At 44.6% G+C, this 19,785-nt stretch overlaps 1 protein-coding gene across 10 annotated transcripts in view; it reads right to left on the bottom strand.

Moving 5' to 3' along the window:
- The window catches only part of LOC139421358 (RNA binding protein fox-1 homolog 2-like), a 39,281-nt gene extending 21,210 nt beyond the window's left edge, over nucleotides 1-18,071 (bottom strand). For 2 of the 10 annotated variants that reach the window (XR_011635611.1, XR_011635612.1), the window contains exons 1-2: nucleotides 17,221-18,040; nucleotides 11,893-11,943 (exon numbers count right to left, since the gene is read on the bottom strand). Coding sequence is in view for 8 of the 10 variants with exons in the window: in XM_071172151.1 (XP_071028252.1) it covers nucleotides 11,893-11,943; nucleotides 17,221-17,466 (297 nt within the window). In the remaining 2 variants the exon portion in view is untranslated. Of the gene's footprint in view, nucleotides 1-11,892; nucleotides 11,944-17,220 lie in introns of all 10 variants that reach the window. The other 8 variants (XM_071172151.1, XM_071172150.1, XM_071172149.1 and 5 more) reach the window with 8 other exon arrangements.
- Nucleotides 18,072-19,785: the final 1,714 nt, after the last annotated feature.

Here is a 19,785-nt window from a genome sequence, read left to right as displayed (position 1 = left end):
ATCGCTTATGAGGCTGACTGCAAACTGCATTCATTGCAATGTCATTAACTTAATAATAACAATAGCACATAAGTCCTGCATAAAACGGGGAGGATGATTAAATGAAGGAGGATTACAAATAGGTTAAATGTAGGGAATCAAAGACTCCTTCCTCCTGTAAAGACGTGTCATCCATAAACATGTAGAAGTCTGGAACCAGGCAGTAAAAGGTGCTCCCCATCATCTGAGTCACAGTGACCAAATCCAAATCTGTGTTGGAGGCTCAGAGGATGGGGGAGGGGTGGAAGTGTAGTGGGTGTTTCTAACAGTACAGTATCTCGATCATGTGAGTACTGGAATGGATATTTAGGCTACTCACTGGTATCCACTGAAGGATGGACAAAGCTAAATAGTAGAGAGAAGGTACTGGCTGAGGGCTGGTAGTACTCAACCCATTTGTCAACGGGACATTCCTGCCACACTCACTGAGAGGCAACAGTAACACTGCCCTAAATGGCAGTATTTCACACACAGAGCAGAGAGCGAGAGAGAGCGAGAGAAGAGATAGAGAGAGAGAGAGAGAGAGAGAGAGAGAGAGAGAGAGAGAGGTTAAGGAAGAGAAGAGAGATGTGAGGGAGAGAAGAGAGAGAGGAGAGGGAGAGAAGAGAGAGATGGAGAGAGAGAGGCTATTATAAAAAGGGAGTAATTCTGTGTTGCAAAAAGGAAAGAATGAACTCATGTGGAAAAACATTGTATTACAAACGGAAACGGAATGATCAAATTGTTTACAAATTTCAAGAGACAGAGGGGGTTGTACAGTCATGTTGTATAATATTTCACATGTATATTTGTATACAATATCATATATATCATAACTCACTAGTAAGCCACTAGGTGATGTTCAAAGGCAACGCAGGATTGAATATAAAACAGTCTAAGACAAATCTCATTTGACCACAAGGTACCCTTTCAAAATAACTTCAGATTTACTGTTCTGCATGAACGTATAACACAATATTAAATGCACCATCTGAATTACGATAGGCTAAACTCTGCATCCCTCTATCTCTTCACACACCACGGCGGTAGTACAGAAGTGTTACCTGAGACACCATAGGTTTTTCCATACACCAAGAGGACCGGGGGGGAGAGAGAGGGCTTGCAAATGTGGGTCAAAATATTCAGCGAACGTTGCGAGAGTGCATGTGTTAAAATGTGTGCAGTGACTGCAGCGTAATGAAATAATTTGAATTCAGTTGCACAGTACAGTAGACAGTCAGTGAAGAGTGTTAGTAGACTACAGTAATCTTTTTAACCTGCTAGTTACTCTAATCCCAATCCGTGTATCATGAATAAATAACCACTATTAAACTAATCTACAGCCTACTGTGACGCATTGCTTTGCATTAAATATGCCGCCTCTTCCCGTCTCTCTCTCCAATGCAGTAGTACGCTCCTCTTCCTTTTTCTGCAGCTGGAGAAATAGATATGCTTTCTCTCTCCTTTTTCCTCTCCTTCTTTCTCCCTCCTCGCTTGATGAAATCCAGACGAGGGTTTCTACCTCCGCCCCGCCTCCCCCAAGTCAGTCAAAGCCACCGCCGCTATGAAACGTGACCCACGGATCCCAAGAGCCAGTCAAGCATAACGCTGTAGCCGCCTCCCATCTCCATGTAAGGGCGCTTATGTACTGAAACCCTGTCACTCCTTCAGGGTTGTCAACCAATGAAAATCACGACACATAATATACAGCCCATCCCTCCACGGTACATTCACAGCTAATTGGCTTAAACCCTACAGGCACCACAAGCAAAATAACACATGGCATTGCATTTAAGGGTAACAGAGCATTAGACTCTTAACAAAAGAGTTGGTCAGTTTCTAAAGGTCCGGTGGTAGTACAGGCTATTGTATTCACTGACTCAGTCAATATGACATAAACACACCAAAGAGATCAGAGGTTGTTGTTGGCCATGAAGGATGGGACCATGCAAGAGCAGTTGGAGGTTCAGCCGTACCACACTGATTCTGAAAGCCCGGCTGGACAGGACATCTTTAAAAAGACTTCCCTCAGCAGCCTCCCCATTATATACTCCTACAGACGGCTCAACGTGAGCCACGTCCACTACGGCACCAACACCATGGTGGCCATACACGGTCCCAAAACTCTGAAAGATGTCTGGTATGGTGGAGGAGCAAACCTCCTCCCTGACACTTAACCTTTGCCAAGTTCACTGACATGACCCTCCTAATCCTTCGGTCTCTCTATGAAACGCTGCTCTATGCAGATAATTGCAGAGGGAAACAACCCAGCACCCTAAGACCTAGCCTGCTGTAGGGGGACGAATCAGTGTATTTGGGAGGATTAACATCCATGCCTGATCGCTGTTAAAGTTTCCTCACAATATTTAGTTGAGTCAGCCACCAACACTAGTGAGGATTTCTTCTCTTTCAGCCCAGCGAAGAAGACAAGAGAATAAACGTTGCTGCGCCATGTGTCCATTGAACTGAACCAGCTCCGTCAGCCGATAGTGGGGGAAGGGGCTTAAGGAGCCTCTGAGACTCAACACTGCACTGCAGCAGAACTGGCCATTGTTTCTGTCAATCACAATAGTGCATGTGTGCAAATTAACATACTTGCTGTGCTGTCTATTCAAAGCTCAATGCTTTTCTGCACGTCCCTTGAGCCAGCTGGATTGTCTGTACTGCAGGTTTAGATGGGCAGGGTGAGGGGCAGCAGTAAGCCTGTAGTGGAGACAGATGTCTCAGAGTGCATTAGTGCTGTAATATTGTCTGCCAGTTCTGCAGCAGTTTGGTTGGTGCAAATGTGAAGCAGCAGGTAAGTCTCATACCCCTGGGGGCTAACACTTGGGTGGGGCTCCGCAAAATACTTTCAATCCCTGCCTTCCCTCTCTAAACCAAGCAGGGTGCTGCAGTAATGGAGGTGAGGCAGTAAAATACACCACAATCCCTGCCTTCCCTCTCTAAACCAAGCAGGGTGCTGCAGTAATGGAGGTGAGGCAGTAAAATACACCACCATCCCTGCCTTCCCTCTCTAAACCAAGCAGGGTGCTGCAGTAATGGAGGTGAGGCAGTAAAATACACCACCATCCCTGCCTTCCCTCTCTAAACCAAGCAGGGTGCTGCAGTAATGGAGGTGAGGCAGTAAAATACACCACCATCACGCCATTTCTCAGAACCCGGCATTCATATGGTTGGTTGCTGTGTTTGCACTTTGCTTGGTTGCTTAATAGCAAAGCTGTAAGTTAAATTGATGGGGTAGCAAACAGCATTTATAACCCTAATGCACTCACACGCATACACTTTAAATCTATCAACTAAGAGAAGGTATTTTCTTAACTTCACTTCTCACCGATCGCATGGGACAGTGGATGATTGGTGACACCTTTAAAATGCATTCACACTTGAACCCCCCCCCCAAAAAAAAAACATCCCCCATTTGGCTGCCCTAGCCCTTTGAGGAGAAAAACATGTTTAGGTAACAGCTGCTGATGCCTGAGGAAAGAGAAACAGCAGATAAATGGGAGAGAGGGGAGGGTCGAGCTCCTGCATGTGCTGGAGTTAAAAGCACTTGGGGAGATTCCTGCTGCTAACTGTCCAATCAGCACCCAGAGCACAGAACCTCACAGCATCCCATCCAGTATTGTGGCGGGAGGAAAGGGGAGGCTGGGTCATACCAACAGAAGGAGTGAGGGGAAGGAGTCACAACTGTTTCTTGGCACCTGTCTCTTTCACTCAGAAAGGGGGGAGGGGGTTAAACAGCAAGACAGCTGGGAAGACAACAAAGAATTGCTGTAGCACCCCCTTCTCATTCCAGCAGCCCCCCACCGCACCCCCTGGACTAACATGATGTTCTGTACAGTCAGCATGGCCGCAACGTGCGACATACACACAGCTCAACACTGCTAATTTACAGAGACATTTGCAGAAGCCTGGATCTCCTTGAGGCCCTGAAGCACAGCCAGGACCACAGAACATGTTGGGGCAGCAGGCTCATTAGAACATGTACACAGTTAACCCCTCTTGCTGCCAGTAACACATCTACATATTTAAATGATAAAAAACAAGTTACGTTACATAATACTAGTCACAAAACATTGAGCGTTCCTCAATGTGTAGGCTATGTGCATGTGTTTGTGGTAAAAGAGAAACAACAGTATAACTCCACGTAGTAATCTGAGGCCTTGCCTTATGCAACGTATCAAAACTAGCTAGGTAAACATCAGTCGAATCAACTGCATATTATTTCAAAACATGTAGAAAAGAGCAAAGCATTTTGTTCTTTCGATGTTCCAGGTCTAAACCTGCTATTCTGGATAGGAACGTACAGAAAACTGGCTATGACAGGAACGAACTCACCGGCAACACCGCAGGATAGTACAGCCCCATCATTGTCTGCACGGGAAGGAAGAGTCTCTCTCTCTCTATTCCACTCTGAATGTGGTCTGTTACCATCCGCCGGGAAGCACCTTCTGTCCACGTCTCTCTCAGATTCAAATTCTCCCTCGCTCTCCGCCAGTGTTCCCCCTTGCCTTAGCACCACGCAAGCCTTGTGTCCTTGTCACTCTCCCCCTCTTCGCTGTTTGCCCCTTGTCAGTTCTCTTACAGCTCGTGTCTCTTCTCTTCTTCCTCTGACGTGTGTCACTTCTCACTCACACTACCGCTCCTGCTCTGCTCGGTCATGGCTTCTGCATGTTCCATCCCCCTTCAAACTTTCCCTCTCTGTGAGCCTGGCTGGGTCCCTCCTATCCATCAGTCTCTCCATCCCCTCCCCTCCCCTCTCAGGCTAGGTACTGACAGGTTAGGAAGGAAGGAGCTGCTGTTTGGCAGCCCTGAGAAGAAGAAGCTCCGTTTCACACTGTAGCGCTACCCACTGCATTGCAGGTTTTTTTAATCATTTATTTATTGGATGGCAGCTTGTCAACCCCATGTTAGGCTGGCAGGCAGGCAGGCAGGCAGGCAGCTCCCCCTCACCTCCCCATGTTCATTACCCAGAGAGGAAACAGCTTCAAACTGCTACGGCCCAATTCTACACCTTCACAACATGTATATTTATTACTCTGCATTGCGCTTTTTCATTTCCTACACTACAGTACTGTTGGGGTTCGATGGGAGAGAGGAGTGCAGTTCCCCTGCACTTCTTGTTTTTTTCTCCCCTTTTCTGCCCTGCCTGCAAAACGTCTATGCCAGTATGCAGACATCTGCTGAGGTTGGCTACTACAGAGATGGAGAGAGGGAGGGAGAGAGGGACCAAAAGAGGTGATGGGAGGTGGTGGGAAAAGGGTAAGCGAGAGGCTGAGAGAGGCAGTGGATGCGAGCGAGAGATAACGGGATAGAGATAAAAGGATAAAGGGATGGGGGAAAGAGCGAGGGATGACGGGATTAGGGTGTAAGTGAGGAGGATGAGAGGATGAATGGGGGATGATCTAAGGATTAACTACACAGACTGAACACACTGATAAACACACAGATGCACAGCCATATTTATTGTGCACCCTGGCAGGCACACAAACACACACACGCTTTCAAACAAAGGGCTATTTCCATCACACTCTCTCTCACACATACATTCAAACAATGCCCCTCCCCCACAAACACAGATCATCATAAGGCCATGCATATAGGGATGCACTGATATGGGCATTCTGTGCTGATGCAATAGTCCTAATCAATATTTTCTTGTCCATGATGGATTATATATCGATATTGCAATATTAATCTGAAGGCCAATGCATGCATTCCTACATACCAACAAACAATACATAGCTCTACTAATTAAGTAGATTGAATTTATTTGACTATTAAAAGTAGCAGGCTGGTCCAGCCGGAGAGGTAGAATACCTCATGATAAGCTGCAGACCACACTATTTACCAAGACACTTTTTATCTATATTTTCTCTTAGTTGTCTATTTACCACCACAAACCGATGCTGGCACTGACTGCACTCAACAAACTGTATAAAGCCATAAGTAAATAATACTCATCCAGAGGCAGCGCTCCTAGCCGCCGGTGATTTTAATGCAGGAACACTGAAATCCGTCTTCCTCAATTTGTACCAGCATTTAACCTGTGCAACCATAACTCTATCCCCCGGACTCCTGCTCACAAGCAAAAACTCAAATAGGAATATATTCCGGAACTCATCCGATAGTATTGAGGAGTATACCACATCAGTCACTGGCTTCATTAATAAATACATCGATGACGTCTCCACAGTGACCGTACGTACATATCCCAACCAGAAGCAATGGATTATAGGCAACATCCACACTGAGCTAAAGGCTACAGCTGACGCTTTCAAGGAGTGGGACACTAACCCAGACATAAGAAATCCCACTATAACCTCCGATAAACCATCAAACAGGCAAAAGCGTCAAAACAGGACTAAGATCGAATCCTACTAAACCGGCTCTGATGCTCGTCGGATATGGCAGAGCTTGCAAACTATCACGGACTACAAAGGGAAACCCAGCCACGAGCTACCCAGTGAAGTGAGCCTACCAGACAGACGAGCTATAAATGCCTTCTATGCACTGAACCAAGCGTGAGGGCACCAACTGATCCGGACATCTGTGATCACGCTCTCCGTAGCCGATGTGAGTAAGCCCTTTAAACAGGTTAACATTCACAAGGCTGCGAGGCTAGACGGATTACCAGGACGCATACATGCACTGACCAGCTGGCAAGTGTCTTCACTGACATTTTCAACCTATCCCTGACCTGGTCTGTAATACCAACCTGTTTCAAGCAGACCTCCAGAGTCCCTGTGTCCAAGAATGCCAAGGTAACCTGTCTAAATGACTATCGTCTCGTAGCACTCACATCTGTAGCCATGAAATGGTTTGAAAGGCTGGTCATGGCTCACGTCAAGACCATGATCCCAGACATCCTGAATCCACTCCAATTCACATACCACCCTGACGAGATCCACAGATCTTTTTCCACTTGGACAAAATACACATCTACGTGAGAATGCGGTTTATTGACTATAGCTCAGCGTTCAACACCGTAGTACCCTCCAAGCTCATCACTAAGCTAAGGATCCTGGATATCCTGACGGACCACCCCCAGTTGATGAGGGTTGGCAACAACACATCCACCACGCTTACCATTAACATGGGGGCCCATCAGGGGTGCGTGCTTAGTCCCCTCCTGTATTCCCCATTCACCCACAACTGTGTGGCTGCGCACGACTCCAAGACAATCAATACGTTTCCCGACGACACGATGGTGGTAGGCCTGATCACAGACGACGATGAAATAGCCTATAATAGCCTATAATGAGTGTGATGCCTGGACAACAACCTCTCCCTTAAAGTCAGCAACACAAAGGAGCTGATTGTGGACTACAGGATACATCTACTGGGCTGTAGTGGAGCGGGTTGAAAGCTTTCAGTTCCTTGGTGTCCACATTACTAAGGATCTATCATGGTCCAAACTAGAGGTCGACCGATTATGATTTTTCAACGCCGATACCGATTATCGGAGGACCAAAAAAGCTGATACCGATTAATCGGCAGATTTTTTTAAAATTTGTAATAATGACAATTACAACAATACTGAATGAACACTTATTTTAATTTAATATAATACATCCATAAAATCTATTTAGCCTCAAGTAAATAATGAAACATGTTCAATTTGGTTTAAATAATGCAAAAACAAAGTGTTGGAGAAGAAAGTAAAAGTGCAATATGTGCTATGCAAGAAAGCTAACGTTTCAGTTCCTTGCTCAGAACATATGAAAACTGGTGGTTCCTTTTAAAATGAGTCTTCAATATTCCCAGGTAAGAAGATTTAGGTTGTAGTTATTGTAGGACTATTTCCCTCTATAACATTTGTATTTCATTAACCTTTGACTATTGGATGTTCTTATAGGCACTTTAGTATTGCCAGTGTAACAGCTTCCGTCCCTCTCCTCGCTCCTCCCTGGGCTCGAACCAGCAACACAACGACAGCAGCCACCATCGAAACAGCGTTACCCATGCAGAGCAAGGGGAACAACTACTAGAAGGCTCAGAGCGAGTGACGTTTGAAACGCTATTAGCGCGCTAGCCATTTCACTTCGGTCACACCAGCCTCATCTCGGGAGTTGATAGGCTTGAAGTCATAAACAGCAATGCTTGACGCGCAACAAAGAGCTGCTGGCAAAACGCACGAAAGTGCTGTTTGAATTCATGTTTACGCGCCTGCTTCTACCTACAACCGCTCAGTCAGATACTTGTATGCTCAGTCAGATTATATGCAACGCAGGACACGCTAGATAATATCTAGTAATACAGTGCCTTGCGAAAGTATTCGGCCCCCTTGAACTTTGCGACCTTTTGCCACATTTCAGGCTTCAAACATAAAGATATAAAACTGTATTTTTTTGTGAAGAATCAACAACAAGTGGGACACAATCATGAAGTGGAACGACATTTATTGGATATTTCAAACTTTAACAAATCAAAAACTGAAAAATTGGGCGTGCAAAATTATTCAGCCCCCTTAAGTTAATACTTTGTAGCGCCACCTTTTGCTGCGATTACAGCTGTAAGTCGCTTGGGGTATGTCTCTATCAGTTATGCACATCAAGAGACTGAAATTTTTTCCCATTCCTCCTTGCAAAACAGCTCGAGCTCAGTGAGGTTGGATGGAGAGCATTTGTGAACAGCAGTTTTCAGTTCTTTCCACAGATTCTCGATTGGATTCAGGTCTGGACTTTGACTTGGCCATTCTAACACCTGGATATGTTTATTTTTGAACCATTCCATTGTAGATTTTGCTTTATGTTTTGGATCATTGTCTTGTTGGAAGACAAATCTCCGTCCCAGTCTCAGGTCTTTTGCAGACTCCATCAGGTTTTCTTCCAGAATGGTCCTGTATTTGGCTCCATCCATCTTCCCATCAATTTTAACCATCTTCCCTCTCCCTGCTGAAGAAAAGCAGGCCCAAACCATGATGTTGCCACCACCATGTTTGACAGTGGGGATGGTGTGTTCAGCTGTGTTGCTTTTACGCCAAACATAACGTTTTGCATTGTTGCCAAAAAGTTCAATTTTGGTTTCATCTGACCAGAGCACCTTCTTCCACATGTTTGGTGTGTCTCCCAGGTGGCTTGTGGCAAACTTTAAACAACACTTTTTATGGATATCTTTAAGAAATGGCTTTCTTCTTGCCACTCTTCCATAAAGGCCAGATTTGTGCAATATACGACTGATTGTTGTCCTATGGACAGAGTCTCCCACCTCAGCTGTAGATCTCTGCAGTTCATCCAGAGTGATCATGGGCCTCTTGGCTGCATCTCTGATCAGTCTTCTCCTTGTATGAGCTGAAAGTTTAGAGGGACGGCCAGGTCTTGGTAGATTTGCAGTGGTCTGATACTCCTTCCATTTCAATATTATCGCTTGCACAGTGCTCCTTGGGATGTTTAAAGCTTGGGAAATATTTTTGTATCCAAATCCGGCTTTAAACTTCTTCACAACAGTATCTCGGACCTGCCTGGTGTGTTCCTTGTTCTTCATGATGCTCTCTGCGCTTTTAACGGACCTCTGAGACTATCACAGTGCAGGTGCATTTATACGGAGACTTGATTACACACAGGTGGATTGTATTTATCATCATTAGTCATTTAGGTCAACATCGGATCATTCAGAGATCCTCACTGAACTTCTGGAGAGAGTTTGCTGCACTGAAAGTAAAGGGGCTGAATAATTTTGCACGCCCAATTTTTCAGTTTTGGATTTGTTAAAAAAGTTTGAAATATCCAATAAATGTCGTTCCACTTCATGATTGTGTCCCACTTGTTGTTGATTCTTCACAAAAAAATACAGTTTTATATCTTTATGTTTGAAGCCTGAAATGTGGCAAAAGGTCGCAAAGTTCAAGGGGGCCGAATACTTTCGCAAGGCACTGTATCATCAACCATGTGTAGTTAACTAGTGATTATTGAAAATAAGAATGTGTTCTTAACTGACTTGCCTAGTAAATAAAGGTTCAATTAAAAAAATTCAACAATTATTAAGGGCCCCCAAAGTAAGCATTTCACTGTTAGTCCACACCTGTTGTTTACGAAGCATCTGACGAATAACATTTGATTTGAGACAAAAATACATACATATAAATTAAAGGATGAAAACACAATAAAGCCATTGTGGTCCTTAGGTATGGATGTGAATTTGCTGCAGTAAATGCACAACAAACTACTGACCCCACAGTCAAACGTATTCTTTTCTATATCATCAGAGGCAGATACAGCACTGTGTGGTCACTGTATACTGACTGACTAGGATCATCATGGCTTCTGTAGCCTAAACGTGATGAGGAGGGGCACTAGACTCATACTACTGGACCCTACCAACCTCCAGACAAACCAAAATATGTAGGGTTTCGGCTAAGCCACCATGCATAAACATTGTCCCTATTGACACAGCCAAACCTACAGCCAAATCAACCAACACACAATAGCCCATAGGAACTCCAGCTGGAGTGCAGGTAAGCTACACTAACTCGTCCAACCCTTTGCATGACCACCGGCTCAACTCCTATGTATACCCGATTACATCACTAAGAAATAGCTAGCATTAAATCATTTAAAACATGTGTTGTATATTTGACTAGTCTTGAATCAAATAAGTAAGTTATGATCCAAACAAACACATGAGAACCTAACTATTTTAACAACCTTACCAAATGCATGTTACTTCAGACGTTTCTAGCCCAATGGTTTTCAAGCTTCTTCAGCTGGGACCCAATTTCCTCAGCAAGAATTTCTGGCATCCCCATTTTTTTGCAGGGATTTCTCACCAAATCTAACATCGTACAATTATTATCAACAAATAATCTTCAATTAGTTCCATTTTCATCTCTTATCAAAATTCAAAGAAAAACAAAATACATTTACTCAATAAAATAGTATTTAAAAAAACAACATCTTTCTCTATTGTCCTATACAATAAACCAGGCACTCTTTAATTTTTATAAAAAATATATATTTTGGCAACCCCAAAGTTCCCCCGTGACCTCACTTCGGGTCCCGACCCAACTTTGAATACCACTGGTCTATATTACCTCACCACAGAAAGGTTAACTTCAATATGGTGGCTCACTTGCTTCAGTCTCTATCCTCCCCTCGCTTTCCCTCTCTCCTGCCTATTCTACTTTCCATCCACCCCTCCTCCCCCCCTCTCCAGCACAAGCAGCGAGCGAACTGCATTCCCAAGAAAGGAGATGGCAGGGGTAGAAGAACGCACGTTGGAGGAAAAAACACATAATGGAGATAAAGCTGTGGAGATCCATCATGTTGAGAGGAGTGGGAGGGCAGGCAGGCAGACCAACACCCCCCTCCTGTGGCTCTGCCAGAGACCTGCACTCACATCTCACCAATGACAACAGACAGAAGACACATACATCACTGTGCTGCTGCTCCCAGGAAGATAAGAGACTGTCAGAAACAGCCCTGTCTGGTGCACATAAGGTACTCATTACTGGAACCGATATTTAAAACCCTGTCCAAACCCGGACGACGCTGGGCCAATTGTACGCCGCCCTATGGGACTCCCAATCACGGACGGATGGGACACAGCCTGGATTCGAACCAGGGACTGTAATGACACCACTTGCACTGAGATGCAGTGCCTTAGACTGCTGCACCACTCAATATGGAGGGAGAGCACAAGAAACTAAGAGAAATAAGGGGAAAGAGAGCAGGGGAATGTGGATTGTGGAAAAGTGTGCACAGCAGACAGGCAGATCAAATTGATTCAGAGAAAATGTTGTCACAGTTTCTGTAGGCTATGTTCGTGTTGGGCCTTTGAAGTACTATAATAGTACTATAACGTGTTTCATGAAACTCCATACATCCATCAATTATACCTAAATTAAAGGAGACTTCAGTAAGATGGTACTCTTACCTGGCTGTGAGGTGGGTATCCAAGGAAACCTGGGGTTAAAGGGTCGTTGTTCTATAAAAAAAATATTTAAAAAATAAAAAGAGAGAGTTAAGGGTTTGGAAAATGTGATGTGATTCAACATGAGTCTAACATTTTGCAGTGATGTGTTCACCCCTAACAAAGTAATATGCTCCAGAGGAGAAACAGCCTAGCTGTTACTTGTGATGGGGGAACAATGTATACAGTAAAATATCAGGATATCATTTTGCCGATCGCATCATTTTGACAATTTCGCAATATTATGTTTGTACCTGCACCAATACTCCAGTATTTTTCCTTCAAAGCTTGTTTTCCAGCTTCTTTTCAGCAGTTTTATCAAAACTCTCTCTAGTCCCTCTGCAGCAGACGTATGGTGAGCAATATGTTTGGAATCGCAACACATAGAATCGCAATACTTATCGTATCGGCACCTAAGTATCGTGATAATATTGTATCGTGAGGTCCCTGGCAGTTCCCAGCCCTAGCTGTATACCCTACAGACCATTACATTTATGAAAATACGTATGGTGCAGGAAAGAAGCAGGGAAATTAAGGGGGCACATTTCACAAAGGATTATACAAGTTAACATGATGACTCTTTTGGTTTAGACCCTGAGCGCTGCCTCACCCATTTAGAGCAGCTGGTGAATCATTCTGCAGCCAGGCCAGGTCCTTATTAAGCCGACAAAACAAATTGCACTCCGCAACAACAAAAAGAACGGACCCTTCCCCTGTCCATGCCCCAGAATCTAGTGTTGTGGTTAATTGATCTGTAATTACTTCTAATTAGATTATTTCTGTCACCCCTCCCTCTCCCTCTGGCAGAAGACCCATTGTTCATGGCAATGTAAGAGGAGGGAAAAGAACGGGGGAGAGGGGGCGGGATAGAGCAATAGGGGAAAGTTAAACCAAACAATGATATTGACAACAGTAAGGAGAGAGGATTCCAGCGAGCCCGTCTGACATGCTAGCAGTACACTGTGCAGGGAATTGAGGCAGAGTAACAAGTCTCCGGCCTTTTCAATCAGAGGAAGGAGGGTGGAACAGCCTACACGTGTTAAAACGGGTGAATATGTTTCCATTGTGCTTGTGCTAAAAGACGAGAGTCAGAAACTAATTATAAATTCATACACTATCTGCATTAGCTTCCATTCAGTGAGAGGCCAGTGCTGGTGTAATGTAGTAAAAAGGTGGTCGTGGCCTCTTCATTGTAAACAGACAGAGGTAACCTCCTGGTTCTGCCCCAACCTGCTTCCTGGGGGAATTGGTCCCTCCCTACTATAATTTTTTCAACCAATCGTGGGAAAGGCCTGACTCAGGATGCCATGGCGACAGCACGGGAGAGATGCCCTCTCAGAAAGCTAGCTGTGCTGGCTGTGCTTACTACACTAACCCTGGATGGGGCTCCACAGCCACGCCACAATGAGACATGGTGGTGGTAGAGGGAGGGAGTGGCAGAGCAAAAACAGGGAGGGGAAAGAGGAAGGAAAGGGGAATGAGGTCAATCAAACAAGTATAGAGGGACAACACTTGACGGGGCACAGAGAGCGTTTAAGTAGTGAGCAGCAGAAGTGAGTGACAGATTGATGTGTGATGCTGTCTGGACAGTACAGACTATAGCATACATGACCCATGCCAGAGGAGTGAGATGTATGCTATTCAGCCCAGCAGTGTCCAGGCTCTCTCTCCTGCATAAAACAGCCCTCTCTTTGTCTCCCCCTATCCACTTCCTGTTTCATCTGGAACCAATTTCCCCCTCGTGCTTCATCCCCTGGGGAAACACACTCCTCAGTGCGCCGCATTCAAGTGGGAGAGCCGCCGAACGGACAGTGCTGTATTCAGCAACACACGAGGTAAAAACACTGGTAGTCTTCAAAGGCTGGACAGTGGAGGACTGATGAAGATGCGACACACTGAACATTTGAAAGGACGCAGGTCTCCAATGCCTCGGGCAATGTATACCCGAGTGAGTTTAAGTCTGACAAGGCACCATCAGTGGAAAAACAATGTAGCGCATCACTTGGAAACCAGAACTACCCCACACCATTCAATACATAACAAGGTTGCAGTAAAAAAAAGATTTGTTCTAGTAGAAAGGCAGGATGAAGAGGGAGGAGTTTAGGTTAGAACAGGGGGAGGGAGAGGAGAAGAATTTGGTAACATCTGGAATCAATCTGTCTGGAGGAAAGGGGGAGGGAGACGAATGGGGGATGGAGGGAAAAGAAAGAACAAGAGAGTGAGATGGAAATTAGGAGAGGAAGACAGGGGTGGAAGAATGTGGGGATTAAGAAAGACAAAGACAAGAAGTGAAAAATACAGCAAAAAGAAGAGACCAAGAAATGGAGACAATGACTCATACCCCAAGAATGTCATGTGACTTATATTTCCTTAAAATGGTGGGAGAGGGGGGTCTGAACTTGATACTCATTGTTAAAACACACACACACTTTCTTTTGCGGGGCATATGGCGCTTTGGCCAAGTATGCATATCAGGTCTGCTTTGAGTCTAAAGTTTTTCTAGCTTTTATTACGCTCAACGAAAGTCATGAGACCCTCTTCCATGCAGATACAGACAGTAATTTAACAGGGTACCAACTACTTTGGTATTAATTACACTCATTTACAGTAGAGGGGTAGTTATAGGGTGTGGCTGCTCTGAGGGCCAGGAGCTCCAGACTCTACGGATCAGAAATGTACAGACACACCTCATACAGTGACTTTCTCTCTGTATGCTCAACTAAAGGGCGTCGCTCTGCTGGGTTTCTCTCTCCCCCACTTTCTATTTTAGGAAAAGTGAAAAAGTTGAGAGTTGGAGCAAATGGGCAGAAAAAGAGAGCAGTGGAGGGAGGAGGGCAAAATGGCATGAGGTCAACAGATGGTAAGGGAGGAGGGGGATGGGGAAGAAGGGATTGGAGGGGTGGACAGAGGGTGATACGCTGAGGAGCAGAGGGGACAAAAATAAGGAGAAAGAAGACAGGATGAATCAACGTTACCGACAGGGAGACATTCGCGGGCGGAGATGGAAGTACATATGACAGTTTGGGGGCAGCGGTGTAGAAGGGGAGGTGACAACAACATGACAACAACAAACAGTGTCCAGAGTTAACATGTGAGTGTAAGTAGTAGGCCCTGCATCGGATTAAATGTGTGTGGGGGGGGGGGGGGGGGAGTTTGAGCACTGTTGTGTTGAAAAACACCTTAAAGAGAATTTTGAGCTTATCTCAAGGGGTGAAAGGTCAAAGGTGACACTGCAGCATTGTGCTCAAAGTTCAGTGACAACCATTAGTGAGTGTCCACTAGTGTGCGGCACATTATAACTCCTACTTTTTTCTTTGGGGTTTTAATGACAGCCAATGTTCCCGCTATTACTAGTCAACATTCCCTGGTAGCCTGATAGTTTCAAAGAATACTGCACCTTTGGAGCTTATCTGTGCAAAACTGTATAATCTTAATGGTTTGTTTATATCGTAGTTTCCCCTTCAACACTCGCCCACCCTCTCCCCCCTTTACTCTCCTCCCCTTGAAGCGATCAGTCTGGTTAATGCTCTCTCCTAAATGAGCTTTGATCTCGTTTAGCGCGACACAAAGCCGCTGCCAATGATAGGAAAAATCTGCTCTCGAAGGAGCCGGAGGGAGGCATATACAGCACACTGTACACTACCATGCTGGACTAGGCTAGGGCACATCAATACTGCATAGTGGGAAACAGAGAGAGACAGAGACAGAGAGAGACAGAGAGAGAGATTGGACAGTAGAAACAGTGAGCAGGGGTGGGGAGGTTTGTCTCACAGGCAGTGCACACTCAAATTCTATGGACCAGGAGTCAATTAGCAATCTGGAAATATGCCTTAGGGGGAGGATGACAGACACAAAAGAAGAGGATGGAGATGAGGACACTCCTCTCTCATTTAATATGTCAGCCATGATTTAGGCTGTTACCCATCCTGTCCTCTGGGCAGGTATGAATATCAAATAGCTATCTATTGCTGCACCAAAAATATTTTGTGAACTCATCTTCTCAGCACTGAACATGATATCACCTACAGGACAGGATGATGTAATCCAGTCTAATTACATTAAGCACCACCATTGTAATTTCTTAATGTTTACCTTTAGTTATTGTCAAACCTAAGCTGCATAGAGGATTTTTCTACATCTTTCTCCTTCTCTCATGTTAAAGTGTTCTCTCTCATACTGTAAATCCTGCCTTCTATCCTCCTGTTTCCTCCCTCTCTCCTGTGGGCGTATTTCCAGCCTGACCCACAACGGCAGGAGATCAATATAAGTGATTGGCAGCGAGATCCTGTTGCACCTCTCATTGTCACACCATCTACACGTAACCTTTTGTCATCACCATTCATCCATTATACGGTGTGAGGAACATGGATTGCCCATTTGTCATTGCAATAGGTATGCAGCAGTACCAATTGAAACATTTTCCCAATCCCCAGGATTCAATTACCCACAGCTGACCCAGAACCATGTTTGACTGCTGCCTCAAACAAAAACCCTATGTCAGCTATTTTCAATGATGCTTACAGATACTGTATGTGCATGTAATATCACTGTTTAGCCGAAGAGCAGAGTACTGTTGCTATGCTGTATCAGCAGTCAAGTCATGGAGAGGCCCATAGCTAGAGGCAAGGTATCCTAAAGCCCCTTTCCTTCCTACTCCCTTATCACGAAAAGGGGTCTGTTCTTTGTTTCTCCCATAGTGACCCCTCCCCCAACCCCCTGTCTCTCTCCTCTTTTTAGCACCTAGCTCCAATCACAGACCAGGGGGACTGGCACAAATTACTGTTCCCAATGAGAGTACCCTCCTGTGTCGGAGGCTTTGATGTGATGTCCAACGACAAAAGACAGACCATCATGGTAAAGGCGGGAATATCAGTGTGTACATAAGTGCAGTGCACGTAAATGCATTAAAGGCCCTTGTGTATCGTCGGATCTATGCTGTAGTTTAACTGTCATTGCCGATAAACTGTGGGCTATCATATTACCTTTGTCTCGGCCATAATCATGGTGTTAGTCTAGCTGCCACGAGCACCGAACAATGTGCAAGACACGTTTAGTACCTAGATTGTAATTCTACCGCACGTTCGTTACTGCAGTTGATGCGACGATGCTATTGATAGGTGGGCCTGCCTGTCAACAGAACCATGACCCACTGATGTTCTTGAAACAATAGACGTAGCGTGCTATTGAAATTAAATCGTTTAATGCAGGGGTTACAATGTTGCACGCATTCAATGAAAACAACTCATCGAACGGAAACAATTTGGCTTCATTTGTTAATGTTCTACTCCTTACCTGTCCAATGTCACCAACACCCACCGTCCCGTCTATCCTTGGCCGTTTGCACTCTGCTCCTGCTAATTCGGTCAAAGCTGCAGCTGTTTGCTCAGGATCCCCTCGTTTCATTCCCCGGACTACTGCTGCTGGACCCCCGGTCGTGTTCGCGTGGGGTCCGGTTTCTGTATCAATGTCCTTTTCCCTGTCCATCATTCCCCGAGTAACGGGTAACATTATGGATGCGACGTCGGTCGACATTAACATTGGACGGCAGCTAGTCTACGCTACCTTTGACTTATTCCCTATTCTGGGACAAGGAACGCTATTCCTTGAATGTGCAAATAGCTGATTGTAGCTGGTCTTCTTGGCCAAATGTATTGTACCGCTAGCTAGATTGTTATTGTCTAATCAACACAGAACACCATGACCATGTGTGGCTCGTGCACATTTCACACGATTACTAGCGTTAGAAAAATAGTCACAATAGAACACGTAAACCAAGTAAATACAAAACACTAATTCCTTGCTAATTAGCTAGCTACACATTCCGCTACCTCGTAACAGTAGCTAGCTAGCTAACAATACTTTTTTATTCGCCGAATATAGAAAATTTTAGGAAATGATTTGAATCGCTAATCTTCTCCTTGCGAAGCCAATGCGTCCTCCGCTCCCAACCAAATATATTTTTATGCCCTTCTTTGCTTTCACCTTCTCTTTCTCCTGGCCTTCTTTTTATCACCCTCCTTTTTCTCGCAGTATGTTCAGTGAATTCTAGTGGCGTGTACGGACTGGCGAGGAACACGATTTCCTCTCTATCGTGTATGTCCCGATTGGTGTGGTATGGAACGGGCCGCAAAGAGTACACTGATCTGGTGTCAGTATTTTACATTTTCCATGTGCTAAGATTACTATAGGGGTAAACCATTTAGACGGGTCCTAGATCTGCCCTCTCTATATTCCCCTCCTTTTCCTCTGTCGTATTCCCTCCTGCACCCCCCTTCTCTCTCTCTCTTTTTTTTTTTTTACCGTAACATACACCATGGCATTTCATTTAGAGTAGCCTACCTGTCTTTTTACGATTTTTGTCATTACCGATATATTACATTTAAATAATTGCATTTCGTAAACGTGTAAATTGGTTTGTTTATTTTTTCAGGGGATTGTTCGCGTGTAAATATGAGACTGCTTGCCACGATTTATGGCGAGGTATTTATCCTCCTTTTATTTTACGACTGCGCGCACGCACCCCTCTGCATGCAGCTTCCACGCTTGAGTGAGTGTCTCAAGTCAAGGAATAGAACAAGGAATCGAGTATAAACAGTTTCCCCCGACGCTTTAATTGACTTTCACTAGTCAGTTGGCGGTGATATAGCTAATGAAGCAGATGGGGAGGGGTTATAATTAAAGAAGGAATAGATGAGGTAGGCCTAAAATAACACACAACTAGGAATTTAACAATGTAGAGTACGTATGTGTGAGAAAAGACGCAGGATAGTATAGGCCTGGCTAAACACATGTTAAAGGTGATCTATTTTAATTAAACCACTCAAACCTAGGAAACTTCAAAGGCGAATTATTTTACAGGACGGATATGAAAGCATGTTTTTTTTAATGATAGTGCGACGCCTGGTGGATATCAAACAACTTAATCAATGGACAAGTTTCAAGTTTGTAATGTCACATGCACAAATCTGGACAAATGGATTTCTTGCAAAGCTCTAAACCCCAAAAAACTGTAATGAATAACAATGTAATAACAAGAAATAACATAAGGTAGAACAAAAACACACGAGAAATAAAAAATAAGAAGAACATGAGAAAGTAAGTAAGAATACTATATACAGGGTCAGTCAGCTCCAGTACCATATTTACAATGTGCAAGGATACTGGAGTGATAGAGGTGCTCAGTGGCGCAGCAGTCTGAGGCACTGCATCTCAATGCTAGAGGCGTCACTACAGACCCTAGTACAATTCCAGGCTGTATCACAACTGGCAGTGATTGGGAGTTCCATAGGGCGGCGCACAATTGTCCCAGCGTCGTCCAGGTTAGGGTTTGGCCGGGGTAGGCCGTCATTGTAAATAAGAATGTGTTCTTAACTGACTTGCCTAGTTAAATAAAATATAAATCAGTGGAAGCTGCTGAAGGGAGGACAGCTCATAATAATGTCTGGAATGGTGCAAATGGAATGGCATCAAACACATAAAAAACATGTGTTTGATACCATTCCACTTATTGTGCTCCAGCCATTACCACAAGCCCGTCCTCCCCAATTAAGGTGACACCAACCTCCTTTGGTAGATATGAAGAACATGAGAATATAAGTAAGAATACTATATACAGGGTCAGTCAGCTCCAGTACCATATTTCCCCCCAAACTGGGATAAGGTGACTAGGCATCAGGATATATGATAAACAGAGAAGCAGCAGCATATATGATGATTGTATGTGAGTGGGTGTGCGTGTGTGTAGAGTCAGTATAAATGTATGTGCATATTATGTGTGTGAGCAAATGATGGTGTGAGTGTTTGTGTGTGTGTTGGAGTGTCAGTGTGCGTGAGTGTATAGCGACCTGTGAGTGTGCA

Source organism: Oncorhynchus clarkii, chromosome 12 (assembly GCF_045791955.1).
Source record: "Oncorhynchus clarkii lewisi isolate Uvic-CL-2024 chromosome 12, UVic_Ocla_1.0, whole genome shotgun sequence".
Taxonomy (NCBI): domain Eukaryota; kingdom Metazoa; phylum Chordata; class Actinopteri; order Salmoniformes; family Salmonidae; genus Oncorhynchus; species Oncorhynchus clarkii.
Note: the sequence above shows the minus strand (reverse complement) of the source record. Positions and strands in the feature narration are given on the sequence as shown.